Source organism: Peromyscus leucopus, chromosome X (assembly GCF_004664715.2).
Source record: "Peromyscus leucopus breed LL Stock chromosome X, UCI_PerLeu_2.1, whole genome shotgun sequence".
Classification (NCBI taxonomy): domain Eukaryota; kingdom Metazoa; phylum Chordata; class Mammalia; order Rodentia; family Cricetidae; genus Peromyscus; species Peromyscus leucopus.
The window spans coordinates 134,120,467-134,137,522 of NC_051083.1; the positions used below are offsets into that span (position 1 = coordinate 134,120,467).

Consider the following 17,056-nt stretch of genomic DNA (forward strand, 5'->3'; position numbering starts at 1 on the left):
TCTCATAACCTTGGCCTTACTCTGGCTGGTTCCTATTAAATGCAGTGCCTCAGGGAGGACAGCAACCCTCAGTGCAGGGCTGTGCTGAAAATTGCTCTCTCCATTAACCCAGTAAGGCACACTGGGCACCTCCTATGCTTTCCAAGACCCATACCTAACCATCTTGCCTCACTCTGTGGTCAAACCTCAATTCCTAGAATAATGCCATCTCTGCTACCAGGGCTTTGTCCAACCAGGCTGAACCTCCCACAGTACAGACTGAGGTGTATTCTGTCCAACCCTCCCTGCAGGTCCACAAGATTGCATCTTCTTTTCTTTCTGCTCCTTTTCAGGATCCCATTCCCCCTCCTTCTAGCTGCAGGTCTGTGAGGAAAGCAGGATTTTCCCCATTTCTCAGATTTCACAAGAGAATAGCCTGCCATTCCCAGGCAGGGTGGGGGATGTAAGTGAGGAAACAAATGTCACTCATTCACTGGAATGAGAGGGGCCAGAACTCGGCCAGTCCTCTGCTGACCCGAGGAGCCTTACAAGGCAGCCTCCGCTGACTATCACGCTCCCCTCTCTTCTCCGAAGGTACCAGGGCCAGACTGGCTGGAATGGCAGGTGAGCCTAGGTGGGGCCCAGGAGGCAGCTCGGTCTGTGCGGCTCCAAAATGCCTGGAGCGGCAGCTACAGAGCCTGGTCTTCGTAGGGCTGGCGCTCTGAGTCACCACCTGGCCAAGGAGGTGTCCGAGGGTCTTCAGAGAGCCCCAGACCCGCTGGTCAGGCCCCGCCCCTCCCTCCCCCCGCCCCCCAGCAGCTCGGGCGCCGGCAGGGGCGGTGCCGGCAGAGTTGGGCGCGGGAGCGCGGTGCTTGGTGCGCGCCACCTCCCCTCGGCCCTGCTTGCTGGCCTTCCCCACCTAAGTCCTTGGGCGGTTCAGCTGGCCCCACCCCTTCTTCCTCTCCTGGCCCGGAGGCCTGGTGCGCGGGACAGCGCAACGTTCGCGGCCTGGCTATTGGGGCAAGCGGTTTTGGCGCTCTCGAGGGTGGCACGCCAGGCGCGGGGCGCGAGGCCAAAGCTTGCTCGGCAGGGTGCGTGGGGAGGGTCCGACGGAGCCCCTAGAGGAGAGCAGGGACAGGCAGGGGGTTGCCGAGGTAATGGGCAAGGCCTGTGCGCCTGGCTGTGAGGGGCGGGGGCTCCAGGCGCTCTTTGGCTCCGGCCTGGCGGACATTGGGGCGCCAGGGGCGGCGGGAGGGAAGCGGGACAGGGAGGGACTAAGGGAGGAGACCGCTGGGATGGGCCCGGGGCTCGGCCGACAGGGAGCAGGTGGGCGGGGACAGGGGCCCTGCTGGAAGAGGCGCCGCAGAAAGGTGGCGGGCTGCAAGCGCAAACAAGGCGGCAGCCTCTTGGGCCCGGAGAACGGTGAGGCTGTTTGGTTGGTTGACCCCAGCCCCGAGGGCATGCTTTGATATTCAGGACCACTAAGCTGGGCGCTGGGTACTTTTGGGGAGGGAAGATCTGGAAGTCAGGAAGGCCAGGGTGTTTGGAGTCTTGAGTAGACCCTGGCAGAAGAGTGTTGCTGGGCCAGTGTTCTTCATCAGGGCGCTAGTATCCAGCAAAGGTGGGCTAAGCCAGGCACTTTCAGGGCCGGCATGAGTGGAAGGGGGCAAGAGACCCCAGAGTTTGAGTTTGAGCACAATTTGGGAGTTGCCATGTCACTGAGTGGATTGATGAATCATGAGATTTGGAAATCGCAGAACCCTTTCCTGTCGAGTACTTCTGAGTGATGGAAATCACAGGGGCTAGGATTTGAAGAAGCGATTCTGGAGGCCAAGTCTGGGGACACCAGATGCTCAAGTGGGCCACCAGTCTCTGTGGGAGGGAGGCACTTTGGGAGCTGTGACCCAGAGAGCTGGGATTCAGAGGCCTCAGTCTGGGGTGGGGTTAAGGAAGGTCTTTGTGGTGGCCGGTTCCCTGCCTGCCTTCCTTCCTTTCTAGAATGTCAGGATTCAGCTGTGTTCCTGTGGGGAGTGGGTTAAAAATTCCTTCAGCCTACAGTCAGCTGTACAGTATCCACCAGGGGCTGGAGGGCATATACATGCGTGACTGCAGCTGCATTCTCTGTGGAGCCCTCATGCTTCCTCACTGTTGCCATAGCAACTGCCTATTGATGGTGTATTTATAGGGGAAGAAGCAGGCGCTACATTTTGGGGCGGGAGGGGGAGAAGCCCTCATGGAAGAAGAAGCAGCTGCAGTGATGGTGGCTACAGAACTGCTAATGGGGTGGGCGATGCCATGTGAACTGTCTGGGGGAGATCCTGGCTTCTTTGAGGCTCAAAATGAACTAATGGCTTTTCCAGGCCAGGATAACACAAACTTGGGGCTATGATGTATGTATGTATGAATGTACGGAAGTCCATGTGTTTGGTTGGGACCAAAGATGGCTGTACATAAAGCTATTATATAATTTTTCCATGTAAAAATTTTTTGAAAACTCTATAGTTCACCAGTAAGCAGTGGGATGTATTTGCTTTCTTATTAGCGAAAGCTTTGCTCATTCTTTTCAAACTCTGGTGTGGCAGCTTTATTTTTCTTTAACCAAAACACCCTGTTCCTAATGCAATTCTCCCTGCACCATCATCATATGGACCCCATAGATCACAATGAGGCCAGGTTTTGTCATTGTGAAAATTGAGGTATTTCAGTGATAGTACTGTTAGATATGCTGTTAGATTGGTTTACTTTCCCCATCATTTAAAATTTATTCATGATTTTTATCCTTTTTGTTTTCCAGACAGACTAGAAGTCATGTTTTAAATACGCCATAGGAATAAGCCTCTGGAAGAATAAATAGAACACCATACCAAGTTGTGGGGAGAAAAGCATATGTGTGTAACAGCTGGGCTTCCAAAGCACTTGTATTTGGCTATCAGTATTAACACTGAACTTCTTGGCAGCCTAAGCAAAAAGGGTTACAAAACTCATGTGTCTTGTATCCCATTAGTCAAAACATGAGCTTCTACTTGGGGAGGAGAGCTGAGGGGTGATTGTTCCCAGATGTTGATGGCTTAGACAGTGCTCCAGAATATGTGTACATGTAGGACCATGTTAGCAGAGAAAGGCTTTATGACAATATTTCTAGATAGAGGCTTCTCCTCTAAGTTACCATTGAAGATTTATTTATTGTATTGTATTTATTTGTTTGTTGTGGTCCTGAAGATGAAACCCAGAATGTTAAGACATTCCTGGCATGAGCTATATTAATAAGCTATACCTCCAGAACTGTGTCTTCATGATGATCTTTTTTTTTTTCTTTTCAGTTTTTCAAGACAGGGTTTCTCTGTGCAGTTTTCAGCCTTTCTTGGAACTCGCTTTGAAGACCAGGCTGGCTTCAAACTCACAGAGATCCTCCTGCCTCTGCCTCCCCAGTGCTGGGATTAAAGGCATGTGCCACCACCGCCCGGCTCATGATGATCTTTTAAATATGTGTTTACCAAAATTTTCTGTTGCAGTAGTCTTTACTGCAAAGAGAAAAGATGGGCCTGCTCCAGAAAAGTCCAAACATCTTGTCTCTCTTTCTGGGGAAGATGGGCTGAGCAAATTGTCTGTGTTGGGACAGGGATTGTAAGAATATATCTGTTTTGTACATCGTAGGTCTGACCCTGAACAACAGATATCTACAGATTACTGTAGGCCAGCCTTAGCCTGAGATGACTGTTATTGCTGCATTAAGTTTGGTATTTAATAAACATGTTCATCTTTAGAGGTATTTGGGACTCATCTTCACCATCAAATTCAATGCCAGGTCTTGTCTCTGTCAATTTGCTTAACCTTGCTTCTACCCAACCCTATGTCTGGATCTCTGGCCTTGGTTTCTCACCTGGGGTCCTTTCTGTTTTGAAGATTCTTTGAAGGGATTGAGGAATAGGGAATGTTAGCCCAGAGATGCTTTCCCTTTGAAAAAAGATGAACCCTTAGGACTTTGATATTCACAGGAGGCTGTGTGTGTGTGTGTGTGTGTGTGTGTGTGAGAGAGAGAGAGAGAGAGAGAGAGAGAGAGAGAGAGAGAGAGAGAGAGAGAGAGAGAGAGAGAGAGAGAGAGAACAAGGCTCTGTTGGGTTTTGGGGAGCTCTGGAGAAGGTCTTTGAGGACAAAAGAGAAGCAGCAGGAGGTGAGTGGCTGCATGAGGGTGCTGTGCCTCATAGGATGCTGCTTTGACCTTTTAGCTAGGTTGGTGGGAGGTCACCTTCTAGACCCCAGAGGATTTCACCACAACTTTCTTTTCTTCCTTGCCAGGCAAGTGAGACACTGGAGCTGAGAGAGCATCATGGCTGGTGAGTGTTTGTAGAACCATCTGAGTCACAGAGGCTCATGCAAAAGCAACCTATCCATCTTTTCAGCTTTTCTCTCCTTGGGTTGCTCTGAAGTATACTAATGCAGCACCTCCTAGATCTTGAGGAAGAGGACCTACAGGCCAGACCTATCAACTTGGGCATAGAGGGGAATCACCTACTGTGAAGAGTAAGCAATCTCACCATTAGTGATTGCTTTCATCCTCAAAGCCACAGCTCATGCCTGACTTTACTCCCATCAATGGCAGCCTGGAAGAGGGACCAGTTCTCATGATAAGGGCTCTGGCTTTCCTTTTTCAAGACAGATGCAGAAGCAACTGGATGTTTTCTCACCCAAGACTACAGGACATAGAGACTGGTCCTTTTTCCTGTGCCACCTGAAGTTCCTTCTCAGTTGGTCTCATTTTCCTTGGTATGGCAAAGGATCTGGGCCCTGTTGGGCCCCTGAGGTGCTGCTGGAGAGCACAGCCTCATAGAAAGTCAGCCCTCCTGTCCTCATTGCAATAGGCCAGGCCTGGCCTTTGGGTGGAGGCCTGGCTTTAGGTCTACTGGATTTGCCCTATTTCCCTTCATAATTGGGCCAGTCTGGTTTGTAGGTACTGAATTGTGTCACTGTGGTTCTCTCTTCAGTGTTTCTGGAAGCTAAGAATGCCCATGCAGTCCTGAAACGGTTCCCTCGGGCCAATGAGTTCCTGGAGGAGCTACGTCAGGGCACCATCGAGCGGGAGTGCATGGAAGAGATCTGCAGCTATGAAGAGGTCAAGGAAGTATTTGAGAACAAAGAAAAAACGGCACGTACTGCCCTGGGGCTGGGTTCTGGGAGGAGGTGCAATCTTGGGAATAATAAGAACAGGTCTGAAACAAGGGAAGAACACCACCCCAACCTACATCCTGCCTGTTGGAGCCCGAAAGGAACATTTGGGGTGTCCCCTAGGTCTGTTGCATGATTTGTGTGAACTTCCTCATCGGGGAGCTTTGGCTTTTATCCTTGGTGGAATTCCCCAGGCTCTCTGAGAGCACTCTCAGGCCAGTAAGATGACTCAGGGTGGAGAAGGAATCACAAGCCTGTCCTTGGTACATGACTTGCTGGAAATCTCAGATGTCCAGAGCATGGATGTTACGTGAGAATTGCCGTGTTGTGTCTGTCTTCCTCAGGAGTGAGTGACCTTTCTTCTTTTGCAGATGGAGTTTTGGAAGGGATACCCAAATGCAGTCTACTCAGTCCGAGATCCCTCACAGAGCTCAGATGCCATGTATGTGGTGGTGCCCCTTCTGGGGGTAGTCTTGCTGATTGTCATTGCCTTGTTCATCATCTGGAGGTGCCAGCTGCAGAAAGCAACTCGTCACCACCCCTCCTATGCTCAGAACCGGTACCTAGCCAGTCGCACCGGGCACAACCTCCCCCGAGTCATGGTATACAGGGGCACTGTGCATAGTCAGGGAGAGTCCTCTGTGCACCGAGAGGCAGGGAATAACCCACAGATAGTTCTGGGGCCCAGCCGGGGAGGCAGAACCACTGTCCGGCTGGAGAGCACCCTCTACCTCCCAGAGCTGTCTCTCTCCAGACTGTCCAGTGCTACCCCTCCTCCTTCCTATGAGGAGGTGACTGCACCCCAGGAGGGCAGCAGTGAGGAGGCCAGTGTCTCTTACAGTGACCCTCCCCCAAAGTATGAAGAAATTGTGGCAGCCAGCCCCAGTGCAGACAAGTAGCTGAGCACAGGCCCTGGCCTGTATAAAAGCCTCTTCCAGAGGTAGCCTGCTTCCTTTTGGACTTCTGAAAGACTGTGCCACCACAGAACAGCCTTAGTCTCCTTGTTGCCAAATAATTCCCCAACAGTGGATTTGTAGGAAGTCAGTTAGTAGAGACAGTTGGTGTGTCTGTGTGTGTCGGGGGAGGGGGTAGGGGCATAGAACAAGTACATGATACCCCAGGGAAAAGCTACAGACCTGAAAGCCTGGGTCTTCCAGACCCCTACCCCACCCCCAACTATGCCAAGTCCCCACTGTCCTGCCCTCTCTTTAGGGACTGGCTTCTCTTATGCCAAAGGAACCATCTCATGGTGTTGATTGTGGCCAGAATGTCCACAGGCTCATCCCTGAGGCTATGGGGATGTCTGGGAACCCCTGTGTTTCTGGAGACCTAGGTCACAGAGATGAGGTGGTCAAGCTAGCCCTGCAGTTTCCCCTTTCTCAACAGTTCCATGCTTACTTTTCTCACACATATTATGAGGACAGAAATAAGGGTTGAACTAGGAACAAAACACAAGTAATAGATAATGAACCATAGATGAAAACAATAGCCCTTTGAAGCCCTCCAGAAGAAATCAATTAAATAGACCTTGGCACAGCCTTCATCCAACACCCATCCCTATGCTCCTGACCAGAAAGAAATCTATGTGTAGATCAGGCTGGTAGGAGGACAGGGCATGAGAAGGACAAGGAAAGAGGGCTGGATGGCAGAGCTCCTTCTTCCAGACCAATCAAGGGGCCCACTTGAACTCTGCCATCTTGTTTCTGATGTGAACCAGCTGTACTAAAAATAAGCCCACACTGGCATAAGCTCATATGTAACCTTAGAGTACTCTGTATGTGGAAAACTGATGTCCCCTTCCCCCATGGAGCCCAGGGCCTCTCCCTGGTTGTTACAAACTGGCACAGAAAGCTCAAGATTCCACTTTTGTGGGGTTGATAAATCCATAGGATAGTTAAAACCATGAGCTCCACCTCCTTGCCACTGTGCTGTCTGGCTTTGAAGTTTTAGGATACTTCCTTTTTTTGTAAATAGGTGCATTGAACTTGAACTTAAGATTGTGATTCTCCTAATGATGGTGCCCATACAGGGAGAAGTTCCTGAAGTGTCTCTTAAAAATTTTCTTAGTAGGAAAGCCCGTGACCTGGGGTCTAAAGCCCACCTGGGGTTTGCTCTGCCACAGCCAGGTGCTGATATGTTTTCAATGAGGCTTTGGAAGATGTTGGGCAGAGGTGACTTGCTCTTTAACTGTCAATGATGAAGTAAAAGGCACTGTTGATACCATCTCTACCCGCTCCAGTCTATTCTCCTGGTCTCTGTGCCAAATCATTTTTCCTCTGTGGTGCTTTAAAAAATGTAGCACATTTTTGTGGGGCCCAAAAAGAATGCATAGTGTGGGTCTGTTGGCAACTGCAATGGTTTCCAATCCACAATGTTGAAAAGGTTCCTTCTGTCTAAGCAGCTCTCCAAGGCAGACACTAAGACACATTCCTTGAATGCAGCCCTACCTTGAGGCCCCAGATGACTTCTAGAGGCTGTTCCAGTGAAGGGGACATTCCCGGGGGTGTGTTTCTAGTCAAGGTTATGTTCTTACCCCAGTGAGGCTGCCAGCTTGTAATAACTCCACCCTGTGGTTCCCCTACCTCGCAGGCCCATTGGAGGCTGATAGAGCTAATGCTGGTGAAGTGCTTGAAGCACCTTGGAACCAGTGAAGTTTGCCCTTAGCAGGATTCTTTTAGAAATAGGCATTAGCTGTGAGGGACTGGTTTTAGTTGAGGGCTTCAAATGCCTCTGATGTTGTCAGTCTGAGGAGTCAGTCTCTTTCCATTTGATCCTATGTGGGCCTTCCTCTCTCCCCAGTTTCCTGACACCAGAAATGCTGACTAGATGGCATTCCTCCCTCTATCCCTCCATTTTGAACTTCTTCCCACCCTCCCTCCCTTGCTGATTTCTTTCCTTCATGCCTTTCCTCTTCCCTTTTCTTTCTTTCCATTTTTTTTATTCTTTCTCTCCATTGGTCTTCTAGTATTGCGCTCTGGCCCGTCCTAATGAAGGGATTTGGGGCTCTGAAGCTCCCTGCTTTTTCCATGATGGAGATTGAGATCAATCTCATTCAGACATGACAGAGATCCTGGGGAAGCTGGAAGCTCTGGGTCAGCCCAACCTCTCCAAGCATTTTAATAATTTTTAATAACTGGTGCCTGATTGTGACCTGGGATATATGAAAAAAGACTTACCCCAATGTGACTCCTCCCAGCTAGTCAGGCATAGGCTCCACTGACCAGAGCCACAGAGAGTATGCCAAGGAATGCCCACTGCCTTTGGCATGTGTTGAGATTTTTCTGTTGAGCTGCCTGGCAGCTAGAGGCTAGGGATACATGGGTAAGAGCAGGAAACCTACTCCCAAGGCCTGTTGAGAGTGATATATAGCCCCAGGAGCTGAGGACCGGATGCAGGGTGAATGAGAAGCAGCTCCTTGCATGTGGCCTGTGGACTCTGGGTCAGGTGCTTCACAGAGCTCTTCCAGGTGACTTGTGCCAAGGCCTCTGCAATGGTTTTTCATAGCATAGTGTTTAGTATATATAATGGGCATAATTCCTCAAGGTGCACACTTGGCTTTATGAATGCCCTGTACATATCTTTTCAAACTCTGTCTTTCTATAGACATTGATTTGATACAATGCTAACAATTCAGTAGCCACATCTGTATTTGTTTGAGACTTGTGTGTGTGTGTGTGCGTGTGTATACATGTAGGCATGTTGTCTTTTCTCATTGCTTCTATGAAATGTTAGCTGGTGTGTAGTTTTATTTGTCCCAGGAGGGATCTGCTCTGAAGGGAAAACTGTCATCATCTTGTGGGGCCCGCACTCTATGGGACCCCCTCCCACTCACATGCCTATTCTGTAGGTGTCAGCAGCTGAAGGAAATCTGAGAACTCCTGAGTGTGTGTGTGTGTGTGTGTGTGTGTGTGTGTTAGGGGTGGGAAGGAGAGAGAATGAGAGAGAGAGAGAGAGAGAGAGAGAGAGAGAGAGAGAGAGGAGAGAGAGAGAGAGAGGTGGGGGTGGGAAGGAGAGAGAATGAATGTGTGTGTGTAGGGGAAAGGAGAGAGAATAAATGAGTGTGTTTGTGTGTGTGTGTGTATGTGTGACTATTGACTTTCAGAATGGTGGAGTTAGTTACTTAGATATTTTTCTCTAAAAATGAAAAGGCTTTAAAAATTTCCTTAAAATATGTCTGTCACTTGTTTTCAACAATAACGGTAGTCCTGTCAGTCCCCTCCCAGACTGCCCATCACTTTGGGTTTTCAAAATGAAAGCACAAAAGAAAGAATGGGGCACGAAGGTGCCTGACATGTGCATACCCGTGCACAGCTGTGTTGTGCCCTGGCTTATTACAGAGGCGTGATCCCTAGCAGTTGGACATGGGAAACTGAGGCCTCCTCTGCTAGTTGCCAATCCCACTGCCATTAGTGTGAATTCCTTAGGGTGCTCCAGCAAACAAGCATCTGCACAATTGTTTGGACATTGTCTTGTTGGTAGTCCAAACATTAGGGATTAGAGACAGCAGTGTTTTCTGTTTAAGCAGTTCCAGAGAGATGATTCCCCTCTCCCAGTAGATGGCAACTCCCCAGATCCCAGTCAGAGTTGATGGATCTTTTGACAACCAAATGGCATCCCATAAGAAAACTAATAAAAAAAAAAAACCAACATTTCCACTAGATTGTCTTTTAATTCAAGTGAGAGAAAAATGGCAGAGACAGGCTGTGAGTTCCCAGGACTGTGTCTTTTTAGAACAGTGTGTGTGCTCTGACTGTGTGTTTGCTCACAGTCAAGCCTGAGCTGCTGGGCTGGACTGCTTTTGAGCTTGTCAAGTGCTGAAGCTCCATTTCCAGGCGTCACGGATTCTGGAACAGTCACATCTTCCCCACTAAAGTCTCCTAATACTAATCAGTATAATTAGCTAATTTTAGACTGCTGTAATCACACTGTTTCCAACTACAGTAAAAGCCCATTAATTTGAGCCCACTAATTCAGAACTTAGAGGAAATCCTAATTGAAGATAATTCACAGTAACCACTATTCTTGCTACATAAAAATATTTGAAAGCGTCTTCCCTTCAGTCAGTCTTCAGGGACTTCTTTGTGGAAGGAATTCAGTTTAAAATGGGTACCCTTTTCAAAGGAAAAGCTTGAGGCGCCAAGGATCCCTTCATTGTGCCTTCAGCTTGGAGTTTAGCACTTCTTGTGTGTAAGGTTCTTTCTGTGCAGGGTGATCTCTTGTTCTCTTTCCATTGTGGGAATGCTAGATATTGCAGCCTTTCACTCTGTGTCTGTATTTACCCTGTGAATAACATAGTTTGTGATCTTGACTGCAATTTCAACACCAGTTCATGTTTTTCTAACTGTTCTTTAAAGCAGATGTTGCACTAGCAGACTGCCTGCCCTCATTCACCCCTAAGTCTTCAAACTTTGGAGCTTCTCCTTTCCCAGGCTGTGGGAGGCGAATTTCTCTCTCTCTTAACAAGAATTTCTCTGACAAAAATCTCCAAACAGCACACCCCCTCAGCTTAATGTCTCAACAGTTGTTTCATTGTACTGCTATCTGACCTCTGAACAACATGCCTGCCCTTCTCCAGCTCCCAGTGAGCATTAAGACTGATATCTGGGATTGGGACCAACCCTCCAGCTACTTTTTGCCTCCAAACCTGTCTTGCCTCATTGATACCACTTTCCCAGGCCTGAATCCACCTGCTATTTCACTCTGTCATTGTGAATTTGTGACAGTGGCAACCCTGATATGTGCAACTGAGCTTATGATTGATGTGAAATGGATTAATTTTGGTACCATTTGAAACTGTGCTTGTATTCATGTGTTGACCAGTGTCAGCTGGGACATCTGTATATTCAGTCATAAGTTGGGATTTCAAATGGAGCCTGGGGGCAACAAACCAACTTGCTTCTGACCTTTCTCATGCATGCTCTCTGGCTCCCTTTTTTACAATTGTTAAGTTTAGCTGTTAACTTTTGTGTCTTTCTGTATAAGAAAACAGTGAGTAAAAATAAAGAACAAATGGCATCCATTTGTACCTTGTCCTAGATGACTCCCTGAGTTTCCCAGTATGTGGAAGGCTGGAGGTCAAATTTGTGGAACCAGAAGTCAGATTGCATAGATAAGGAAACAACCCAAACCAGTTTAGGAGCCAGTTGGAAGCAGAGATAGTCTGGATCCTAAAGTTTGTGCCCACAGTGTGTAATATGATCCTCTGTCCCATCCCCCTGTGGGATGAGGCTAGTAAGATCTGTCATAGATCTTGTTTAGCAACTTCTTAATCACCTGATCCCTGGTTAAGTGAAGGCTCTTTGAACAGATCCCAGAACAAGCTGGGCTCAGGTTTTGAATCTCTAGGAGCTTTCCCCAGAGATAAGTACTTTTTTAGGCCACAGGCTAGCACCTGCAAGGAAACTAATACACGAAGAGGATCCAGACTTCTGAAGTGTCCATGGTGAGGAGGATACATGGGCTGTTTCTAAATGATCACAGCCAGAATTTATTGAATAGTTAGTTTGTGTCAGGTCCTGTACCTGTGTGAACTGAAACAGTCCTCCCAACATATGGTGTTTCTAATCAACTCTCACTTCACGACTGGGGGAAGCACAGCCTGATTGGGAATGCAATTTGACTAAGGGCTTATGAGGAAGAGGTGTTATGCTCATCTCATGATTGCAGATCTTTCCTCAATTATCTCACCTCATGCTATTCCAGTGACACTATGGGGCCTCCCTCAGAGAAAGGTCTGAGTTTGGCTTTGCTGTTAACTGTCCATTCCTTCAACATGCCTTTCCTATTCTACAGTTGTCCTCAGAAGTGCAGTGATCATATATAACATCTTACCTCTTCCATACAGCACAGCATGGTGTCTGGCTTACAGTAAGTGTTCAATTAAAAGCAAAGGTGTTGACTGGTTATATTCTCTAATCAAAGTCTCAGTGCTGAGACTTAGCTTTCTAGGGCTGCTATCACAAACCACCAGAATTGGGTGATTTATACAAGAACTTGTTTCATCACAGTTCCAAAGACTGGGGAAGACAAGATCAACATCTCTGAAGAGTTAACTGCTAAGGCCTGTCTCCTTGGGTTATAGATATCCCTCTTCTCTTTGTATCTCCACATTGGCCTCTTTCTGTACTTATCTGTATTTTTATCTCTTAAGAAAGAGCAGTTACATTGGCTCAGGAGCACCTTAAAGAGTTCACTTTATCCAACTTATCACTTGCAAGATCTTAACTTCTAATTTGTAACTCAACATATGAATTGAAGGTACCATTCATCCAAGAACACCCCTGCTCATGACAAGGTGAGTCTTTGTGTTTTTCCCCAAACTTGAAAACACCATACACAAACAGCAGTAAGGTGAATAGCATGACTTCTCTTTAGTGTTGTCAAAGATGAGTCTACCTTGCTTGTTTCAAACCAGACTCTGAACCTGTTCCTTCCCTGATACTTGTGAAAGGACTCAGGACAACTACCAAGGTCCCTATGGGCTGGTAAGACTGGGGGAGGAGAAGTAGAGTCTCTTTGTGGGATATAATGTGAAAGCCTATCACCCCCCAAAAAGACAAAATGTTTGGACCCCCTCCTATGATATTTCTAGATGAAAAATATTGTTTTCAAGAATCACAAGAGCAGTAACTCCAATAACAACAGTGATTTCCTACAGTCTTGCCAAAGAATTCAAACTGTGGGATTAATTATGTATATGTCATTAAAACAAGACACTGTGGGGCTTGAGAAATGGCTCCGCAGTTAAGAGCACTAACTGCTCTTCCAGGGGACCCAGATCCAGCTCACAGACCCACATAGTGGCTCACAACCATATGTAACTCCAGTTTCAGGGGACCCTCACCCTCACTTTTCTGGCCTCTTCTGGCACTGTACAAATGTGGTACATATATATGCATGCAGGTAAAACATCCATACAAATAAAATAAAATAAATAAGAAACAGGAGAATGTTTGCTATTAGGCTGGTGGTACTGGATCCCAGAAAACCAATAGGTAGGACAGTCAGTGATGATACTTTAAGAGCTGAGAGTATATACAAGGTTAGGTGCTGGTAGAGCATCAATAAACTAGGATATCCTTGCCTCAAGCCAGTCTACTGGGTTCCAGAAGACGTACAGTACAGCATGCCAGGGCCCAGCCACCAGTAGCACTGAACACATTTCACAGGTGGTACATAGAAATCCATAATTAAGGTACAGGTTGAACTTAGAATTTAGAGAAGACTAGCAGGGCTTGATATGGAGGCTCCATGAGACAGCATTCTTTAAGGACACCATGACCAGTTCAAATAATTATTAGACAGTGAACATGGGAGTCAAGTCAATGAAATCAGGCAGAAGGATAATATATGAAAAGTCTCAGAGTCTAGCAAGCCCTTCTGTTGTTAAGGCAACAAGAAGCCAAGGTAACATGAGGGAAGTGTTATGCAAGATGAGGTGCAAGGCCATTTAGGTCATATTTAAAATTGCTCTCCGTGCTAGTGATTATAAGAGGCCATAGAGAAGTGCTTTAAAGAACAAGTGTAGTGGTATTTGCTCCACCCATGACCTTGGGCTATATGGCCCAAAGGAGGAGGTACTTCTTGCTGTTGTACATGACCTCTTACAAAGAGCTGAAGAAGGATCATATGCCCCTTCTCCCTGCTCCTACCTGTGAGGTGGATTCATTCCTGGTCAAATCAGAGGACAACTTCATCTATCTACTCCATTCAGTATTTGTAAGTGTATTTTCTTAATGTATATCTTAGTAAATTCTGTTACCCATTTAATAGACGCACATGGATTGATCATAATAAGTGGCACCCAACGTGGAGCCCAAAACCATGACCCTGAGATTAAGAGTCCCATGCTCTACTGACTGAGCTAGCCAGGCAGTTTTCCACAGTGAAAATAAGTCTTCTCAATAGCAACCTCTGAAGTCTTCAGAAGGAAGATGGGGCCCCACAACAATGACTCTACTCTGTTCAGAAAGATGCCATGTTGCCTAAGAACATTACTCAATGATCAGCTTTGGACTAAAAACTCCTCAGGACAGTTCTAAGATGAGATGGTCCATCATACTACACTTCCATCTAGAATCTCAGACAATCTTATCCATTACTGAGACTGACTGCAGACTCTACGGCTAGTCCTATTGAGACCTAACTATCTAAGATATCTTGCAGGGCCCCACAGAGATACCATCGCCCCCTAAACAGCAGGAAGTAATTCTAAGAAAACAAACCCCTCTCCCAATGGTTTCAATTTTCTCAGGGTTATGGATGGATGGTTATAGAGTTTGAGGTGGAACAATAAAATTTGGACTCAGTATTCTCTTTTAGAAAAGAAAAAGGGAAATGGATAGGTATAGGATATTAATGAAGATTATTGTATTTACTAGTAAACTAATTCAGTAAAATATCAGCCTTAGATAATTTGCACTGATATGGATTCTTATATATTGATCCAAATGTAAACTATTCTTATATTCCTGTTTAAGATCATTTGTATATTGATACAAATACAAAACTGTATTTGTTGTATTGTACACATGATCCTACTCCTGTTTGAAATATTTTGTATATTGATACAAGTGTAATATTATATTTATCATACTATATGTTCTACCTCTGTTTAGGATGTTTTGTATATTGATACAAATTAAGGATATTGTCATATTGCATATTGCACTATACATTTCTACCTGTATTTAAGATATTTTGTGTATTGTCACAATTTTGAGGTCATTGTCCTTATATGGTACATCTGCTTATAGACTGTTTACCTTCTTAATGTGAAGCCTTAGTCTTTAAGTTATTTAGGTAGATAAAGACTTATAGAACTATAGTCACACATGCTTGTAATTTCTATAGCTATGTTAGGTTGTCCAGATTTACGGAAACATATATCAGATGGATAGGTAATCTTCAAACATTTCATAGACCTAGAGAATATGGCATTTAAATGTTTTGATAACTTAGAATTCTGTTGATTGAGACATGATTGCTCCTGGCAGCACCAATCTGATCCAGAGAGAATGTTGGGCTTCTAAGACATTCCCGTTTGGATGTTTGTATTCTTCTTGGCACAAATTAGCCTGCTGGGCAAAGAATTGTCCTTGCCTTGACTGCTGACAGTATGAATGCTGTCCTTTCAGGATGAGCAGGACACAAGGAAAAGTGACTACTGAACCTTACCAAGACAGAGTAAGATGGTCTTTCAGAATTCCTGCTTCTGAAAATGGTCTGTATTGGTGAAACTATTAAGGCCACTCCACATAGTTAAAAGGGAGGTTTATTTTGTGGGGTAACTTACAAGTGAAGGGATAGGCTACAGGGTCTGGGAAAGGTGTGGCAGTGTCCGGCAGTGTTCTCTGGAGAACTCTGCTTGGTCTAGCTCCAGCTTTCAGGGTCCAGGTACCAAGAGACCCTGCACATCCGGATCTGGGGTCTTTAACATCCTCTCTCAGCCCTGCCTTGTAGGTGTGACCATTACTGAAGCCCCAATGGGGGTTAAAACTTCCAGGTCAAAGACGGAATGGCTACCCACTACAGGTCTGTCAGATATTCTAGGCCTGTAACCAAATTGGATTCAACAACGATGAGAAACTTTAGGTGACTGTCCAGGCTGCTAGATGTCTCTGTCTGTTCTTACAAGAATTTTGGAAATAATTTACTTGCATTTTCCATTTTCTCAGGTATTATTATGTTCCTGCTCAGGTTTTTGATGGAGTTGAAGACTAGATAATTACAGTTACAATCTTCTTGTATCTTAGCTAGAACATATTACTTAGAGTTAGAATCTTGAAGATAAGACAGCTAATGGAGTAATCTCAGTAATTTGCCATTTACCCATGTTCTGGACATTTCTTGGCATTTAGCATGTCTTTCTTGTTTGATGTTATTCTTGATGGTTATAGTTTCCTTTTTGTTTATGTTATTGTCCTTTGTTTTTCCTGGACAATACTTGATAATCATTCTTATTCTATATAGTTTGCATTAAGATTAGAACCTTCTTATTTAGACAAAAAGGGAAATGTAGTGGTATTTGCTCCATCATGACCTTGGGCTACACAGCCCAAAGGAGGCAGTGCTTCCTGCCATTGTACATGACCTTTATAAAGACTTGGAGGAGGGTCACATTCCCCTTCTCCCTGCTCCTGCCTGCGAGGTGGATTCACTCCCAGTCAGATCAGAGGACAACTTCAGCTGTCTACTCCATTATTCTGTATTTGTGAGGGTATTTCCTCAATATATATCTTAATAAATTCTGTTACCCATTTAATGGACTCATGAGGATTGATCATAATAAGCAAGAAGACCTGTCCAGATGTGCTCTTATCTGCCATATGGAGAAAGGTTTGGAGAGGATCAAAAATCAAATGACCAGGTAGGTAGGCCAGGTGTTTGCAATCATCCTGATAAGGGACAGCAGCTAGAGTAAACAAAGAAAAATATACTATTAATAAGGTTTTACTCTAACTTTGGTAGACATTATGGCCATGTGGCCATTTAAAATGAAGATTATGAAAATTTCAAAACCACAAGAAGGCCTTGGAACCATGAATATGCATTGTTGTCCAAATGAGTTCAGTTTATTCTTTTGTTGGGATCTTTGGGTCACCCTGGGAGAAATACATATTATAATTAGAAGACAGAACCCTGTAAGGGGACTGATAATTGGAAAAAGGGGAGAAGACATTCATATTTAGATGGTGGAGCCATTACCTGTGAATGGTTTTCCTGGTGGAGCAACAGGTTGGGAGAAAAACAGACTGGAGTTTCATTCTGGGATAGCTCATCGGTGTGATGTGGAGCATGTGGAGCTGAGGAGGGACTCCTGGGTTAGAACAGGAGAAATCACTGTTGCTCAAGTTACCAGAAAGATAGCAAGTGAAGGCTTGAGGAGAGAAGCCATAGAAGCAGAGGAAACTGA

The 17,056-nt window shown here is 45.8% G+C and overlaps 1 protein-coding gene across 4 annotated transcripts; it reads left to right on the forward strand.

Moving 5' to 3' along the window:
• Positions 1-459: 459 nt before the first annotated feature.
• Prrg3 (proline rich and Gla domain 3) lies at positions 460-9,074 on the forward strand. 4 transcript variants are annotated; one of them, XM_028863061.2, is made up of 4 exons: positions 460-603; positions 4,276-4,313; positions 4,962-5,122; positions 5,514-9,074. In XM_028863061.2, exons 2-4 carry the CDS (start codon positions 4,307-4,309, stop codon positions 6,039-6,041), a joined length of 696 nt encoding a protein of 231 aa, XP_028718894.1. In that variant the 5' UTR covers positions 460-603; positions 4,276-4,306; the 3' UTR covers positions 6,042-9,074. The 4 variants fall into 4 exon arrangements, with proteins under 4 accessions (XP_028718894.1, XP_028718888.1, XP_028718882.1 ...); XM_028863055.2 differs by lacking the exon at positions 460-603 and adding an exon at positions 829-1,133; XM_028863049.2 differs by lacking the exon at positions 460-603 and adding an exon at positions 829-1,070.
• Positions 9,075-17,056: the final 7,982 nt, after the last annotated feature.